A 17,846-nucleotide genomic window follows, 5' to 3' on the forward strand; every position below is an offset into this window, starting at 1 on the left:
ATTTAAAAAAAAAAAAAAACCCTACTATTCCAAAGAGCCAAAGCACTGTTTTTTCCCAAGTTGCATATTGAAGATACATGAATATATAGTGTATATTTACATCTAATGAAAGAACAAGCCTATAATTATAGAGATGATTTTCCAGTGGAAACTATAAGATATGAAATTATAAACAGGTTTAATTGAGTGTGTTCCTTAATGGAACATTAAGCTTTGTATTATTTGAAAATTTTACAACAAAAATGCTTTGCATGTTAATTTTTTTGATAAGCTGCTTCAATAGACTAAATACAGTTTTGTTCTCCTTATAATGTCCTAATTTTCAATTATGTTGCTTATTTTCTATAAATAAGTCTGATATAACAAATCCAAAAATCAGTACTTGGGTGCAATCTCAAAATCAACAGACTGATCTCAGTTCGTATTCAAGGCAAACCATTCAGCATCACAGTAATCCAAGTTTATGTCCCAACTACTAATGCCGAAGAAGCTGAAGTTGAATGGTTTTATGAAGATCTATAAGAACTTCTAGAACTAAATCCCCCCCCAAAATGTCCTTTTCAATATAGAGGATTGGAATGCTAAAGTAGGAAGTCAAGAGACACCTAGAGTAACAGGCCTTGGAGTCCAAAATGAAGCAGGGTAAAGGCTAACAGCTGTGCCAAGAGAACACACTGGTCATAACATATGCCATCTTCCAACAACACAAGAGACGACTCTACACATGGAGGTCACCAGATGGTCAATACCAACATCAGATTGATTATATTCTTTGCAGCTGAAAATGGAGAATCTCTGTACAGTAGCAAAAACAAGACCTGGAGCTGACCGCAGCTCAGAACATGAACTCCTTATTACAAAATTCAGGCTTAAATAGAAGAAAGTAGGGAAAAACACTAGACCATTGAGGTATGACCTATGTCAAATCCCTTATGATTTTACACTGGAGGTGACAAGTAGATTCAAGGGATTAGATCTGGCAGACAGAGTGCCTGAAACACTATGGGTGGAGCTTCATAATACTGTACAGGAGGAGAGGACCAAGAGCATTCCTAAGAAAAAGAAATATATGAAGGCAGAGTGCTTGTCTGAAGAGGGCTTACAAATACCTGGGAAAAGAAGAGACATGAAAGGCATAGGAGAAAGGGAAAGACATGCACATTTGAATGCAGTGCAGTTCAGTTCAGTCACTCTGTCGTGTATGACTCTTTGCGATACCATGGACCACAGCATGCCAGGGCTCCCTGTCCATCACCAACTCCCGGAGCTTACTCAAACTCTTCTCCATTGAGTTGGTGATGCCATCCAACCATCTCATCCTCTGTCGGCCCCTTCTCCTCATGCCCTCAATCTTTCCCAACATCAGGGTCTTTTCCAATGGGTCAACCCTTTGCAACAAGTGGCCGAAGTATTGGAGTTTCAGCTTCAACATCAGTCCTTCCAATGAACACTCAGGATTAATCTCCTTTAGGATGGACTGGTTGGATCTCCTTGCAGTCCAAGGGACTCTCAAGAATCTTCTCCAACACCACAGTTCAAAAGCATCAATTTTCGGCACTGAGCTTTCTTTATACTCCAACTCTCACATCCATACATGACTCCTGGAAAAACCATAGCCTTGACGAGATGGATCTTTGGTGGCAAAGTAATGTCTCTGCTTTTTAATAAGCTGTCCAGGTTGGTCATAATTTTCCTTCCAAGGAGTAAATGTCTTTTAATTTCATGACTGCAATCACCATCTGCAGTGATTTTGGAGCCCAAGAAAATAAAATCTGTCACTGTTTCCACTGTTTCCCCATCTATTTGCCATGAAGTGATGGGACCGGATGCCATGATATAATTTTCTTGAATGTTCACATTTAAGCCAACTTTTCACTCTCATCTTTCACTTTCATCAAGAGGCTCTTTAGTTCTTCTTCACTTTCTGCCATAAGGGTGGTGTTATCTGCATATCTGAGATTATTGATATTTCTCCTGGCAATCTTGATTCCAGCTTGTGCTTCTTCCAGCCCAGCGTTTCTCATGATGTACTCTGAACATAAGTTAAATAAGTAGGCTGACAATATACAGCCTTGACATACTCCTTTTCCTATTTGGAACCAGTCTGTTGTTCCATGTCCAGTTCTAACTGTTGCTTCCTGACTTGCACACAGATTTTTCAGGGGGAAGATTAGGAGGTCTGGTATTCCCATCTCTTTCAGAATTTTCCACACTTTATCATGATCCATACAGTCAAAGGCTTTGGTATAGTCAATAAAGCAGAAACAGATGTTTTTCTGGAACTCTCTTGCTTTTTCAATGATCCAGCAGATGTTGGCAATTTGATCTCTGGTTCCTCTGCCTTTTCTAAAACCAACTTGAACATCTGGAAGTTCATGGTTCACGTATTGCTGAAGCCTGGCTTAAGAGAATTTTGAGCATTACTTTACTAATGTGTGAGATGAATACAACTGTGTGGTAGTTTGAGCATTCTTTGGGATTGGAATGAAAACTGACCTTTTCCAGTCCTGCTGAGTTTTCCAAATTTGCTGGCATATTGAGTGCAACACTTTCACAGTATCCTCTTTTAGGATTTGAAATAGCCTAACTGGAATTCCATCTGCTCCACTAGCTTTGTTCGTAGTGATGCTTCCTAAGGCCCACTTGACTTCACATTCCAGGATGTCTGGCTCTAGGTGAGTGATCACACCATTGTGATTATCTGGGTCATGAAGTTCTTTTTTGTACAGTTCTTCTGTGTATTCTTGCCATCTCTTCTTAATATCTTCTGCTTCTATTAGGTCCATACCATTTCTGTCCCTTATTGAGACCACCTTTGTGTGAACTATTCCCTTGGTATCTCTAATTTTCTTGAAGAGATCTCTAGTCTTTCCCATTCTGTTGTTTTCCTCTATTTCTTTGCACTGATCACTGAGGAAGGCTTTCATATCTATCCTTGCTGTTCTTTGGAACTCTGCATTCAAATCGGTATATCTTTCCTTTTCTCCTTTGCTTTTCATGTCTCTTCTTTTCACAGCTATTTGTAAGGCCTCCTCAGACAGGCAATTTGCTTTTTTGCATTTCTTTTTCTTGGGGATGGTCTTGATCCCTGTCTCCTATACAATGTCATGAACATCCATCCATAGTTCATCAGGCACTCTATCAGATCTAGTCCCTTAAATCTATTTCTTACTTCCACTGTATAATTGTAAAGGATTTGATTTAGGTCACACCTGAATGGTCTAGTGGTTTTCCCTACTTTCTTCAGTTTAAGTCTGAATTTGACAATAAGGAGTTCATGATCTGAGCCACAGTCAGCTCCCGAACTTGTTTTTGCTGACTGTATAGAGCTTCTCCATCCTTGGCTTCAAAGAGTATAATCAATCTGATTTCGGTGTTGGCCATCTGGTGATGTCCATGTGTAGAGTCTTCTCTTGTGTTGTTGGAAGAGGGTGTTTGCTATGACTAGTAAGTTCTCTTGGCAAAACTCTATTAGCCTTTTTGCTGATTCATTCTGTACTCCAAGACCAAATTTGCCTGTTATTCCAGGTGTTTCTTGACTTCCTACATTTGCATTCCAGTCCCCTATAATGAAAAGGACATCCTTTATGGGTGTTAGTTCAGAAGGTTTTGTAGTTCTTCACAGAACCATTCAACTTCAGCTTCAGCATTACTGGTTGGGTCAGAGACTTGGATTACCATAATATTGAATGCTTTGCCTTGAAAACGAACAGAGATAATTCTGTCATTTTTGAGACTTCCTCCAAGTGCTGCATTTCAGACTTTTGTTGACAATGATGCTGTTCCAAAGAATAGCACAGAGAGATAAGAAAGCTATCTTAAGTGAACAATGCATAGAAATAGAAGAAAGCAATAGAATGGGAAAGACTAGAGATCTCTTCAAGAAAATTGGAGTTTCCCAGGGAACATATCATACATAGATGGGCACAATACAGGACAGAAATGGCAAGGACCTTAGGCGCAGAAGAGATTAAGATGACGTGGCAAGAATACATAAAACAACTGTACAAAAAAGGTCTTAGTGATGCAGATAACCATGATCCTGAGGTCACTCACATAGAATCAGACATCTTGGAGTGTGAAGTCAAGTGGGTCTTTGGAAGCATTATTATTAACAAAGCTAGTGGAGGTGATGGAATTCCAGCTCATCTATTTTAAATCTTAAATTTAAGATGCTGCTGCTGAAGTGTTGCTCTCAATATGGCAGCAAATTTAGAAAACTTGGGCTTCCCTGGAGGCTCAGATGGTAAAAAATCCTCCTGCAATGCAGAGGACCTGGGTTCAGTCCCTGGGTTGGGAAGATCCCCTGGAGAAGGGCATAGCAACCCACTCCAGTTTTCATGTCTGAAGAATCCCCAAGGACAGAGGAGCCTGGCGGGCTCGAGTCCATGGGCTCTGCAAAGAGCTGGACACAACTGAGCAACTAAACACAGCACACACACAGCAGTGGCACAGAACTGGAAAAGGTAAGTTATCATTCCAATCCCAAAGAAAAGCAATGCCACAGAATGTTCAAACTATCTTACAACTGCACTCACTCCGCGTGTTCAGGGCTTCCCTTGTGGCTCAGCTGGTAAAGAATCCGCCTGCAATGTGGGAGACCTGGGTTCGATCCCTGGGTTGAGAAGGTCCCCTGGAGAAGGGAAAGGCTACCCACTCCAGTATTCTGGCCTGGAGAATTCCATGAACTGTATAGTCTATGGGGTCGCAAAGAGTCAGACACGACCAAATGACTTTGACTTCACATGTTCAAGGTAATGCTCAAAATCCTTCAGCTAGGGTTCAATAGTACATGAACTAATAACTTCCAAATGTATGAGCTGGAACTAGAAAAGGCAAAGGAACCAAGATCAAATTGCTAAAATCCATTGGATCATACAGAAAGCAAGAGAATTCCAGAAAAACATCTACATCTTCTTCATTGATTATGCTAATGACTATGCTGTGTGGATCACAATAAACTATGGAAAATTCTTCAAGAGATGGGAATACCAGACCACCTTACCTGCCTCCTGAGAAACCTGTGTGCAGGTCAAGAAGCAACAGTTAGCACTGGACATGCAATAGACTGGTTCCAAATTGAGAAAGGAGTATGTCAAGGCTGTATATTGTCACCCTGCTTATTTGACTTATATGCAGAGTACATCATGTGAAATGCCAAGCTGGATGAACCACAAGTAAGAATCAATATTGCCAGGAGAATTATCAGATATGTAGATGACATCACTCTAATGGCAGAAACTGAAGAGGAACTAAAGAATCTCTTGATGAGAGTGAAAGAGAAAACAGCTGGTGTAAAATTCAACATTAAAGAAAAAAAAAGAAGATCATGGCATCCAGTCCCATCACTTCATGCAAATAAATGAGGAAAAGTGGAAATAGTTACAGATTTTATTTTCTTGGTTCTCAAAGATCACTGTAGACAGAAATTGCAGCCACAAAATTAAAAGACACTTGCTCCTTGGAAGAAAACATATGACAAACCTAGACAATGTATTAAAAAGCAGAGACATCACTTTGTCAACAAGGATCCATATAGTCAAAACTATGGTTTTTCCAGTAGTCATGTATGGATGTGAGATTTGGACCAAACAAAGCTGAGTGCCGAAGAATTGATGCTTTGAGTTGCGGTGCTAGAGAAGACTCTTGAGAGTCCTTTGGACAGCAAGGAGATATCCAACCACCCAAACCTAAAGGAAATCAACCCTGAATATTCATTGGAAGGACTGATGCTGAAGCTCCAATATTTTGGCCACCTGATGTGAAGAGTTGACTCCCTGAAAAACACCCTGATGCTGGGAAAGATTGAAGGCAGGGAAAGAAGGGGATGAGGGGATGAGGGAAAGGCAGGGACAGAGGATGAAATGGTTGGATGGCATCACTGACTCAATGGGCATGAGTTTGAGCAAGCTCTGGGAAATAGTGAAGGACAAGGAAACCTGGCCTGCAGCAGTTTATGGGGTTGTAAAGAGTCGGAGATGACTTAGCAACTGAACAATATCAAGAACAATAAGTTTCAGATATGAAAGGTCAAAATTTGTTTAGGCTGGCTCTTAGACTTAGATAATTTAGTCTTTTAAAGATGTTTGGGTTTATCTGAATAAGCTGAATAACTGAAGAATCCAAATCCCATCTAAAGGCTTATTAAACTTTGAAAATGCAAGAAATTTATTTTAAAATATTATTTTCCCCTGGTAATGATTCCTCTTTGTGCTAGGATAAAAATTTATAGAGCTGAGTTATTGACAGTATAACTAGTGTTAATTTTCAAATATATTGAACTAGTCTTTGTGAATGAGTTAATAAAAAGGATATGTGTTTATATGTGTGTATATGTGTGTAAATTCCATAACTTGGGAATTCAAAATATAAAGATATTTTTCCAGTTGTACAAGATAAATCCTTTGCTTACTTTCTATTCTGTTTACTATTGACTTTAATAATATTGAATAATCTGGCTATCCTTTAAAACATTAGTGTCATTCTCTCATACTGGTAACTGGGTTTTACCAATCTTTTTAATAATATAATCTCTTTGGTAACATCATACTCCAAGTTTTAATGCTGCAGTGTTTAAGGAATTAAATAGAATCCCTTTTTAAAACCCCACATAGAATTTGTAGTGGTAGAGTGCTTTAATTGCTGTATAATTTCCCTCCTAAGTAGATTCTTTCTAATCCTCAGTACCACATTCTAAATCCTTAGGACTGTGCATTTTGGAAAGTGATACTCTATTACTTATTAAATGGCTTTCTAGAAGCTTTTTCGCAAATAGATGGTCAAACTAGATAAAATAGAAAAGGTCAAGAGAAAAATATTTTATTATACTCATCAGTTATGAGCCCATGTGTTTACCCTTTACATAATTTTGGCTGAAAAATTCATATTCTGAAATACATAGTTAACTTCATGTAATTCAATGAAAATAACCTTAAAAGATAATAAAATAGTCTCAATGCCCAGTACCATTTTAAACCTCAATTGAGTAGCATGCTTAGTTTAATTTTGTTGATAAATTGTGTGCTACCCTTTGGTTTCAAACCTTCTGACTAAAATTCAGTTCAATTCAGTCGCTCAGTTGTGTCCGACTCTTTGTGAGCCCATGAACGGCAGCACGCCCGGCCTCCCTGTCTATCACCAACACCCAGAGTTTACCCAAACTCATGCCCATTGAGTGGGTGATGCCATCCAATCATCTCATCCTCCGTCATTCCCTTCTCCTCCTGTCCTCAATCTTTCCCAGCATCAGGGTCTTTTCAAATGAGTCAGCTCTGCATCAGGTGGCCAATGTATTGGAGTTTCAGCTTCAGCATGAATCCTTCCAATGAACACTGATCTCCTTTAGGATGGACTTAGGTTGGATCTCTATCTATCAGCTATTTTATTGCTTTATTGTCATAGTAACAAAGAATAAATATTACGCATAGTTAACTTGTATTAACTAATCAAGGACTTAGTGTCATCATGTTATATTTTTATGTAGTCAGTCTCAAGTGTTGCTGAAGGGCAAATGTAAAGTTTCACTACACTTACAAATGCATATGTTTAAAAAAAGAATTCTTGGATTAATTTGTTTCTTTTACATTTGTCTCCTTGCCCAAAAATTAGAGATAAGAAACATTTCAATAAAATACCTTGGGACTTCGCTCGTGACCCAGTGGTTAAGAATCTGCCTGCCAATGGAGTGGACATGGGTTAATCCCTGGTCCGGGAAGATTTCACATGCTGTAGAGCAGCTAAGCCCATGCACACAACTACTGAAGCCCGCACACTCTAGAGCCCAGGCTCTGCAATTAAGAGAAGCCACCGCAAGAAGAAGCCGGCACCCTGCAACAAAGAGCAGCCCCAGCTCACTGCAACTAGAGAAAGCCGGTATGCAGCAGTGAAGACCCCTTGCAGCCAAAGAGAAAATAAATTTTTTTAATTAAAAAAAATTAAGTTACTTTATCATTGAATTTTAGTACACTGGCATATATAACTGCAAATGAAACAATAGCATGTAGTTTAAATATCTACGGTTCTAGAATAATTACATACTTAAATGGAAGGGAAAATGTTCACCTTCTGCTGAGCTTTATCTTAATGGCTTTTCCTTTGGTTTAGTAGAGTGGAGTATTAAAGATATTTGCTCATCTATTTCTGCATCTTAATAGATGATGGTCTATTAAGATTCGTCATCCTTCAGATAGTCTTACCTACATTTCTCATATTTCAAGCTTGTTCTGAAATTATAGGAAATGTAACAAACAGCGAGGCATTTGATTTTGAATGTCCAGAATCCTACTTTGTCATACAAAACAGACTCAAGGAAAAAATAGTTGGTCACATATAATAACACACTGCAAAGAGGGAAAATCAGCATGCATAAATGCAAGACTTTTTACACAACAGATAGCTCCTGGAAGCACTAATTTGCTGCAAGAGAAAGCAACACAAGAATAGCTGTCAGCTGAGTATAGCACTTGAATTTCATTGCGGCCTTTTCTTGATACTCGACCTGTACTATAATTGAAAGTGAGAGCTATCAGGGTTGAGAATTTTCCTCCTGACAGAAGCCGTTTTTTGACATCCCTGTTCATTCTACCTGAATATACACTTATGCTTCTGTTGCTGCAATCCTCATAAACAGCTTTAATCCAGCTCTTCTTTCACTGGGCCTCAAATACAATGCTTTAAAATATTCTGAGCAAAAAATAGCATAATGTTTTGTTTTTATCTTCATTTAGAATACAAAGTATAATCTTGGAGTCATTTAGGTAAATAGTTTCAGGAATTCTTTTTAACATATTTTCAGAGACTCCCATTTCTTTTGAATCAATTACTCCTCCAATTACACAGCATCCTCATTAAAAGATCATCACAAGGGAAAACAATTTAATCCTATTAGAATCCACAGATTCAGAATAGGAAACTCTGTGTTGAGTAAATAAAAGATTATGTGTCAGGCTATTTTTCATGCATAGGGAATACACATTTTCAGCATTTTACAAATGAAACCACAGATCTGAGAAGATGAAATCAGTTTCTTTTCTGAGTTAAGTCTTTTAGTAATCAAGCAGTTTTCATATTATTACATGCATGCCTGAAGAAAAACACCAACACCTTGAAAGAATTCTGCGTGTTGGGCATACAATGAGACTGTTCATTTTCTGAGAATCAATCGAAAGAGAGAATACAAGACTTCATTATATTAAAATATTTCCAGCCTTTCTCCCAAGGCAGAGGAAGGGAAGAGTAAAGTTATCATACAACCAAGATTTGAAATTGGAGATGATGAAAAAGTCAAGAATTGTGAGTGCTCTTTAGCATGTTTTTCAACTTAGGATTTTAATTCCATTTAACACTGAACTATCCTCCTTTCTAAATTCCTTTACATTTATTACATAAATACAAAATAAAAGAATAACTATCATATTTGAAAATGTAGAAGACTATTAGTTAAAACTTTGAAGGCTAAAATAATGAAGATAAAGTATTGATTATAGGATGCTTACACTTAAAATATAATTGGTATGAATTAGCATACATGTAAATTCAAGTACAAAATTTAAATCCTTTGTGCATTTTTTTTTTGCAAAGGATTGATCTAATTTGCCAACGTGTTTTTAAGATGAATATTTTCTGTGAATGGACGAACATTTGTTTAATGACTTTCGCTTATTGGAAGCTAGTAAGAGTAACTGAGAGTATTTCTGCCATCTCAGTTACACCTCTGAAGGTAGCAGGAATGGAGTTACAGATGTTTCATTTATGCCTTTCTGCAGGAACACATCCCCTGGGATCTATAGGATCAATGTAATCCAAGGTCATCTCAAATATAATGCTGTACTTGTGGGCCAAGGAAGGAGACTGCAGAGGAACCAGATAACAGGACGTTTATACACCTTTGACCTTATTTAATGGAATCTTGTTGAACTGCAATATGATAGGAAGAATCAACACTGAAATGACACCAGGAAGTATTTTGTAATATCAAGGCTTTAAACATCTTTTCTTGCCTTTCCCTCATGGAATGGAAATGGTTACCATTTGGTCAACCAAAACCCTTAGAGTTTACTTGTCTGTGTCTGGCTCATAATGTTGTGGAACACCGGGCAGTCACCGCGACATGGCGAGGACCCCACGACAGTAGGAGAAAACAGCGGAAAGCAGGAACAGTGAACGACTATTGCAGCTGTGGGGGAGACAGGCAGCCGTGACCACATCTAAGCCGTGGGGACTCAACCAGTCCTGGAAGGGGAAGAGCCTCAGGCACACCACCAGCGCAGTCAGGCCAGCCAGTCAGAGACTGGGAGACTCCTCAGCCTGCTTCTCGGACTCAGCATCCAAATGAAACTAAAGAAAAGAGAAACTCTTTTGTCCCTTTTGATAAGAACTGTTCTTTAACAGAAAACCACATACCATCACATTTTGTTACCGTAACAGAATTGCAGACATTCCTTCATAAGGATTCAGAAAGCAGCGGGCAAAAAGACCAAACCAATCATTTTAAACTGACCTGATCCAGTTGGCTCTTCATCAGTTGGTGACCTTCGGAGATCACAGTTAAGTGTACGCTGCCCAGCATTTGGTTATCTGGTTTACCAGGCAGTCTGTTAAAATAAAAATTTAGACCAAATATACCACATTTATTAACAAGAAGATACGAAACATACAAATACTTTTGCAAAGTTGGGGATGTTATTTTCTGTCCTTAGGTATACTGACAAGAACACACACACATATGACAGCAGAATCAGCCTAGTTTTCATTGGATTGGACTACAGTCTTCTTTAAAACCAAGACCTTGCACCATGTAGAGTTTTAATACCACGTTTTACTCTAAAGATGTTCAGCACTTGAGAAAATGGGATATTTACATATTGTTCATGCCAGAGATATGTTGCCACTCTGATGACCTCCACACATGTACTCCACATTTTTGCCACAGCACTGTGAAACAAATTACCAATCAAATATTTATTATACAAAGATTACACAGCATTAAAGAAGGGAAATGTATTCTAAGTAATCAAATGAAATAAGTCCAAAGAAGGGAAAACTAATAATGAACATTTTATAATATCAGGGAGATTGAAGTGTTAATTTACCCTATAAATCTATCAAAGAGAATCATCTGAGCTCAGGAAATATTGCCTCAGTCAAAAAAAAAAAAAACAAAACAAATTATCAAATTTAAATGTGCAATAGATACCTTGAAGAACTGATAAGATACTACGGAAAATTAAGCCAATGAATTAAAAAGGAAGTTAGAGGAATTCTTCCAGACATGGCAGAAAAGAAGAAAGAGATAAATAGAAGCAAAAGAGAAGAAACAGAAGAAATTCAATATAAGTGCAATATGAAATCCAGAATATAAATATAAAGTGATTTCTAATATTTAGGGAATAAAAATTGCCAGCTGTTTTATTTATTCAAAGTTATTCACGCTTATAATTAGACTAAAGTAGTTTAATTTTAATGTAGAATTTAAATGGTTATCACTCTAGATCCATGTTGTCCAATATGGGAGACACATGGCACAATTATCTACTGAGCCCTTGAAATAAGTCTAGTACAAATGGATACATGCTATAAATGTAACATCCACACTGATTTTGAAGACTGAGTATGAATACAAGAACATAAAATCTTGTTAATTTTTTTTTTTTTACCATTTATTACATGTTGAAATAATTATGTTTGATATATTGAGTTACACACAATGGGTTACTAAAATTTATTCATCTGTTTCTTTTTACTTTTCCAATGTATCTATTAAAAAATATTTTTATTTTTATTGGGTAGTGCTGCTCTAGACAGTGCTGACTTGCCTTGGAAACATTTTGTTACTTTTATTTAGAATTACTTTCAAAATCTTAGGGCACATTCCAAGGAAACTTTAGAGGCAAATCTCACTTGAATGTGGACTGGATATTGGAAAATAGTGAGAAGGCATTTTGAACAAAGCCTGTTAAGTGACGTGGTGATGAATTTGGACAACATACTAGCAATCAAAAACAAGGGCCCGGAACTAAACGCTGGGTCTTCTAATTTGGGATGACTCATCATTTGGATTGTAGTATATCACTTCAGACTTCAACTTCCTTTTCTATAAAATGAGAAATCTCGCTAGCATATTTTGAAGGCTCTGTCACTTCTCTCTGTAATTTTATAAATAATTTACATTGGCCTTAACAGTATAAGATTGTGGAACTGGTTTTGGAATCTGCTGAAATACCTAAAGAGTTATGTTAACTCTGTTCACATCTATTAATGGCACTATTCTCCACTGAGAATAGAGACTTTAACTATCCTAATACAAGCCAACTAAGGAAAATATTTTCTCCTCTTTACTCTTACATGTTTGATTTTGCTGATTCCTTTCTTTATAAATAAAAAAAAAATGATTGTTTAAAGTTTACTTATAATCAAACACTAAACTTAAATTCACTCCTATAATGACTCTTTACATTTCACGAAATAGTTTCTGCAAATTCCTTTTATTTTTTAACAATCTGCATTAATAAAAGGCATTTCTTTGCATATAATTTATTGAACTTATATAACTGTACTCCTCTTTGTCTTATATTTTAATAATTGTCTTTTGATGACTATAATTATAAGCACTTCAGTAAGAACTGAAAGTAACAACATCATTTCAACTGGTATTTTGAGAAAACCTTTCAAAACTAGATGAATGGATTTTAAAGGTAATAAATCCTTTGGTCTTTTTCCATGTGGTTCTGGCAGAGTTTGTAATAGGAAAATAAATAAAATTCTTTTACTGCAAATATATCTGTTATGTCTCTGAGCAGGAATGTGCCTTTTAATGAAACACTGAATGTGCATATGCTGTTCTAGTCAAATAACCTAAGGGTAAAAAGACATATTAGGTCATAACCTCAAATGTGCTGGAGTTTTCTCCTGCATTTTCAATGAAGTCTACTACAATCACATTTTTTCCCCAAGCACTCTTGGGAAAATGTTCTTTAGTTGCTCTGTGTGTGTTTTACATATTTGGGGCTGGTGCAAGGTATTTTCATAATCCACTGGGTAACATGGTCAGTTCACACTGAATAAAAATTGTCCAAGCCATTTCTTAATGAATTAATTCATGTATTAAATGTTAAAGACATGTTAGTTTCTTAAATCTTGAAGACAAATTTCAGTTCTATCTCTATGTGATCATCCAGCAGTTTGGGAAAACAAATCTTAGCACACAGTAAGAACTCACGAAATATTTCTTGAATGAATGAATCATTGAACCATGCTGTAATAACATAAATAATTAATGTTTATTAAGTTCCTGTTCTGCACCAATGTGTAAGAACATGTAATTTAATACTCATAACAACTCTATAAGATACACACATACACACACACACACACAAAACTTCTATTTCATAAATGAGGAAAGGTGGCTCAGAAAAGCTGGACAACTGACTATGGCCACTGAGCCAGTAAATTACGGTGCTGGGATTTGAACTCAGGTCCAGAAAACTACAAAGACTATAACAGTCTCATTCGAACACCACTGTGTTTTGAATTTGTGGTTCTTTGTCAAGACAAAGCCAGGTATGATCCTGCTGGCTATACCTCACACTGTAAACATTTAGGGTTGAGAATAAGGTGTGATCACCAAAATGGGGCAGACAGGGAAGAATGGACACAAAGCAAATTCAGTTCCCCAGGCAGGCCATTTTATCCAGTGTTAGTGACCACGAAATAATGCTGCTAATTCAGCTACACAACTGAACATGCATAGGAAATATACTGTGGAATTTGCTATTGCTGTTCTAACGAAAGACCACAGACTTCATGGCTTAAAACAACACAAGCATATTACTTTATGGTTCTTTGGGACAGAATTCCTAAAATCAAAGTGTCAGCTGCGTTTCTTTCTGGAGGCTCTAGGCTCTGACTCCTCAGCTTCTAGAGGCTGCCCTGCACTCCTTGGCTTGTGGCTCCCTTTCTCCACCTTAAAAGCCAGCAGCAGTGGTTTGAGACCTTCTCATATTTATCATTCTGACTTTGTTTCCATTGTCACATATCTTTCTCTGATTTCTTCTGCCTCCTTTCTTCACCTTTAAAGCCCCTTGACATTATATTGGACTTGTGTGGATAATCCAGTATAATTTACCTATTTGGAGATCCCAATGATAATCACATCTCCAAAGTCCCTTTGACATGGAAGGCAACATACTCTCAGGTTTCAGGAATCAGCACATAGACATCTTTGGGGAGATCATTATTTTATCTAACATATATACTAGATCAAGTATCAGAGTCCTTCACTATCAGTATTTAGTATCACTACCAGTACCAGTATTCACTATCACTACTCAGTATCCTTGACTGTTTATATCATGTTGCTTTAATTTATAAGCTGTTGAAACTTGGTTACCTGAAAAACATACTGAGCTTCTGAGATTTTTGCCAGAAGTGTTCCTAGGATCAACATCAGTTAGTGAGTGAAGACAGGATACACGGTGAACTGTGATCCAATTACAACCAAGGTCTTGGACCATCCCCACAGGGAGCTATGGATTCAGAGTTGTCTCACTTTGAGGCAGAGAGTTTGGGGCTTGATGCCCTACATCGACCAGTCATTGGATAGAGGCTGCCTCTCCAACCCTCCCCAGAGCAGGTGTTGGCCTTGGATGCATCAACATCATCAGAAGGACTTGGTTGACAGCCCTGAGCAACCAAGATTCCCAGTGCCTGAAAGGAAGAGTGCCTCCATCCTGAAAGGTGCTGCTCAGCATCTGCTCACAAGCTAACCCAATTCAGGAGCGGTACACTGTGCCATGCGTAGGCCACCATTCATTATCATAGGAAAATCCAGGGCGAAATGCTTTGAGTTAAATATATTCACCAAAGAGCAATAGAAAGAACCCAACATCCATAAATTAAGTTGAATTTAGTTTCTTGTTCTTCCTTGGCATAATCTATTCCCACAGGCACAGTTTATTATTTTTCCTTTTTTTCCTTCCCTAGCTGCAAAGTGCCACTTGAAATAAAATGATGTCTTTTACCAGTGCTTAAGTGTTCAATTAGATAAAGTATTTAATGATAGGCACTTTTCCAAAGCAATAAGAACAAACAATATCACTTTTATTGTTGCAATTAATCACTTGTATTTAAATTATGAAAATGTGTTATCATTCTCCCTTCAGGATGGTTATTTGGATAATAAAGGGGGAAATGTTCTTAATGCCATATTACCTTGGATTCCTTATTTAATTCCACCAAATGTCCCCCTTTCTATAGAGAAGAGGACAATAATTGTTTTCCATGCAACTGAGAGAAGAAAAATTATTTCATCCTTCTTTGTCTATATAGCTATTCCCGTGTGAAAGCAACAGGAAACAGCAGGAATAGAACAGGAATAAAGAGCTTCAGTGAACTGATGTCTATTTGATTCATTACCAAAAAGGGGGAAAATATACTCAATATCTTTATAATCTGTGAATCAGAAAAATTAAGGCCTAATTTCTTAGAAGCATAACTATATCAGCAGTTTTGTATCCCGTGGGGCAGTTTTAGGTCACTCTGCTATTATCAATGCAAAGGAGGTAGAAAACAAAGTAAGTAAGTTATGTCAGAAAAAAACAAGATCCCCACAAAGACTTCTCAGGCTTAACTTTCATGAAGAAGTTAAACATTCTTGGCATTCTAGGTAATCAATGATTCACTGATTTAAAAAAAAAAAAATTGTTGTGGGTGATAAGAGATGAATCATTTTAAATCCCTTTACTATTTACAAAGAAAAGGAAAAAAATATTAATCCACCTCCTTCCATTCTCTCATGGATAAGTTTTATGCTAAATATCACAGCAATATGACATTACAGCATACAAAAATATATTCATTTCCTAGGTCTTTTGTAACAAAGTATTTCAGGCTTAAAAGCACAGAAATTTGTCACACAGTTCTGAAAGCTAGAAGTCCAAAACCAAGGAGTCAGTAGGGTGGGTTCCATCTTAGAGCCCTGAGAATTTGCCGCATGCCTCTCTCTCAGCTTCTAGGGACATCCAGTGATCTTTGGCACTCCGTATTTTGTAGATGCATGACTCCAATCTACCGCAGCTTTCACATGGTGTTCGCCCTTTGAGTTTTTATGTTTAAATTCCCCTCTTCTCATAAGGGCACCGGTTGTGTGGATTGAGCTGCATCCTAATGACCTCGTCTTGACTTGATTACATCTGTAAGGACCCTACTTTTCTATACCGCCACACTCACAGCTACTGACAGCTAGGTCAGCAACATCTCTTTTGGAGGGGACACAGTTCAATTCATAACAAAACAGAAGACTTGACCAGAAGAGTTAAACATGTAGAGAAGACTAGAGGTTTCAAATCCAGTAAGGGGAAGAGAATGCTCTAGTTACAGCCTTGCTCCTCATATACAGTGTAGCTTGCAGACCAGAAGTTTGGGGGACACCAGAGAACTTATCAGAAATGCAGAATCTCAGTCCTTATCCCAGACCTACCAAATCAGAATTTGATTTTAACAAGATCCTTCATTTGTTCAAATGCACATATTTGGTTTGAGATACATACTCTAAGGCTCACAATTTAGAATTTTATTAGATGCATAATAGAATTAACCAATGCCTCTAGTACACCATTTATGATTTTTCATCTAGCTGCAAAATTATCTTAGCTTACTTATGATACATAATGCAATGAAAATGCTACATAAATAGTTGCCAGCACACAAAAAAATTGTAATTTTGTTTTTTGGAACTTTCTGGTTTTATTTTTGTTCCATGGTTGGTTGAATCTATGGATGTGTAACCTGAATATGAATATGAAGGGCCAACTGTGCCTGCTTTGGGAGTTGGGGGAAAAAGCTTTTTCTGCATGTCTCCATTGTGCACTGTGATACTTATACTACGGACCTGTTTTGTTCCATGTGCTTCCCATACGCGCTGCGGGCATGATCTGAAGGCACTGCGCTCACGCTTCCACACAGTTCTGTGTGCTTGGAGGTAACAGCCAAAAACTAGACTCTGCTAGGTAAGGTTAAATTCTCTGCCTCTCCTTTGAATAGGGTGCTCCTTTTGGAATAGAATTAAAATAAATTTGAGGTAGTATATTGGCTAAATTAAGATGAGAAAAGTAAAGCTGCAATTCACTGCAATCTCAAAAATCAAACCAGCCTGCATAACTTTTTCTACCCTTTGGTAACGTATTCCTATTGCCCCTAATGTTAGCATTAGATTTATGCTAAGTGTTCCCCATGTACCTGGTGCCACGCGAGAGGCCTTACACATTTCCTAATACTTAAAAAAACTGGCTATCACACTTATTTTTAAAATGAAGATGGCAAAAATAAATAAATAAATAAATAAAATGAAGATGGCAAGCGTCAGGGAGGCTAATTAATATTTTCTTTGTCACACATAGAGAAATATTTTATGCCAGCTATTTTTGATCATTCCATTACCTTTGCTTCATGATATCCTGCAATATCAGGGGAACCCTGTTTGATAGTTGGTATTCAGTTCAATCCGGTCGCTCAGTCGTGTCCCACTCTGCAACCCCATGAATCGCAGCACGCCAGGGCTCCCTGTCCATCACCAACTCTCGGAGTTTACTCAAATTCATGCCCATCGAGTCGGTGATGCCATCCAGCCATCTCATCTAAGAACAAAATTTTATGGGTGCTTTGTTTGTGAGTAAGAATTTTCATACTTTTTGTGAAAATTATTTTCAGGGCACCAAAAATTAATTATTTCTCATTGTCAGAGATAATGTAAATACTCTGTTTCCCATATAAATCTTTTATTCAGATATAGTCTACTTAAAATATAAAGTTCCATTATCTTGTTTCATTGATTCTAAGATATAGTCTCCATC

General features: G+C 37.4%; 1 protein-coding gene across 1 annotated transcript in view; it reads right to left on the bottom strand.

The window, feature by feature from the left end:
* Positions 1–17,516, bottom strand: part of TMEM196 (transmembrane protein 196) — a 136,881-nt gene extending 119,365 nt beyond the window's left edge. Inside the window, exons 1-2 of the mRNA XM_043872458.1 lie at positions 17,434–17,516; positions 10,499–10,592 (exon numbers count right to left, since the gene is read on the bottom strand). Of these exons, the coding sequence (XP_043728393.1) occupies positions 10,499–10,592; positions 17,434–17,444 (105 nt within the window). The 5' untranslated portion in view covers positions 17,445–17,516. The remainder of the gene's footprint in view (positions 1–10,498; positions 10,593–17,433) is intronic.
* Positions 17,517–17,846: the final 330 nt, after the last annotated feature.

The sequence above is a fragment of the Cervus elaphus genome, chromosome 18 (assembly GCF_910594005.1).
Source record: "Cervus elaphus chromosome 18, mCerEla1.1, whole genome shotgun sequence".
NCBI classification, from domain to species: domain Eukaryota; kingdom Metazoa; phylum Chordata; class Mammalia; order Artiodactyla; family Cervidae; genus Cervus; species Cervus elaphus.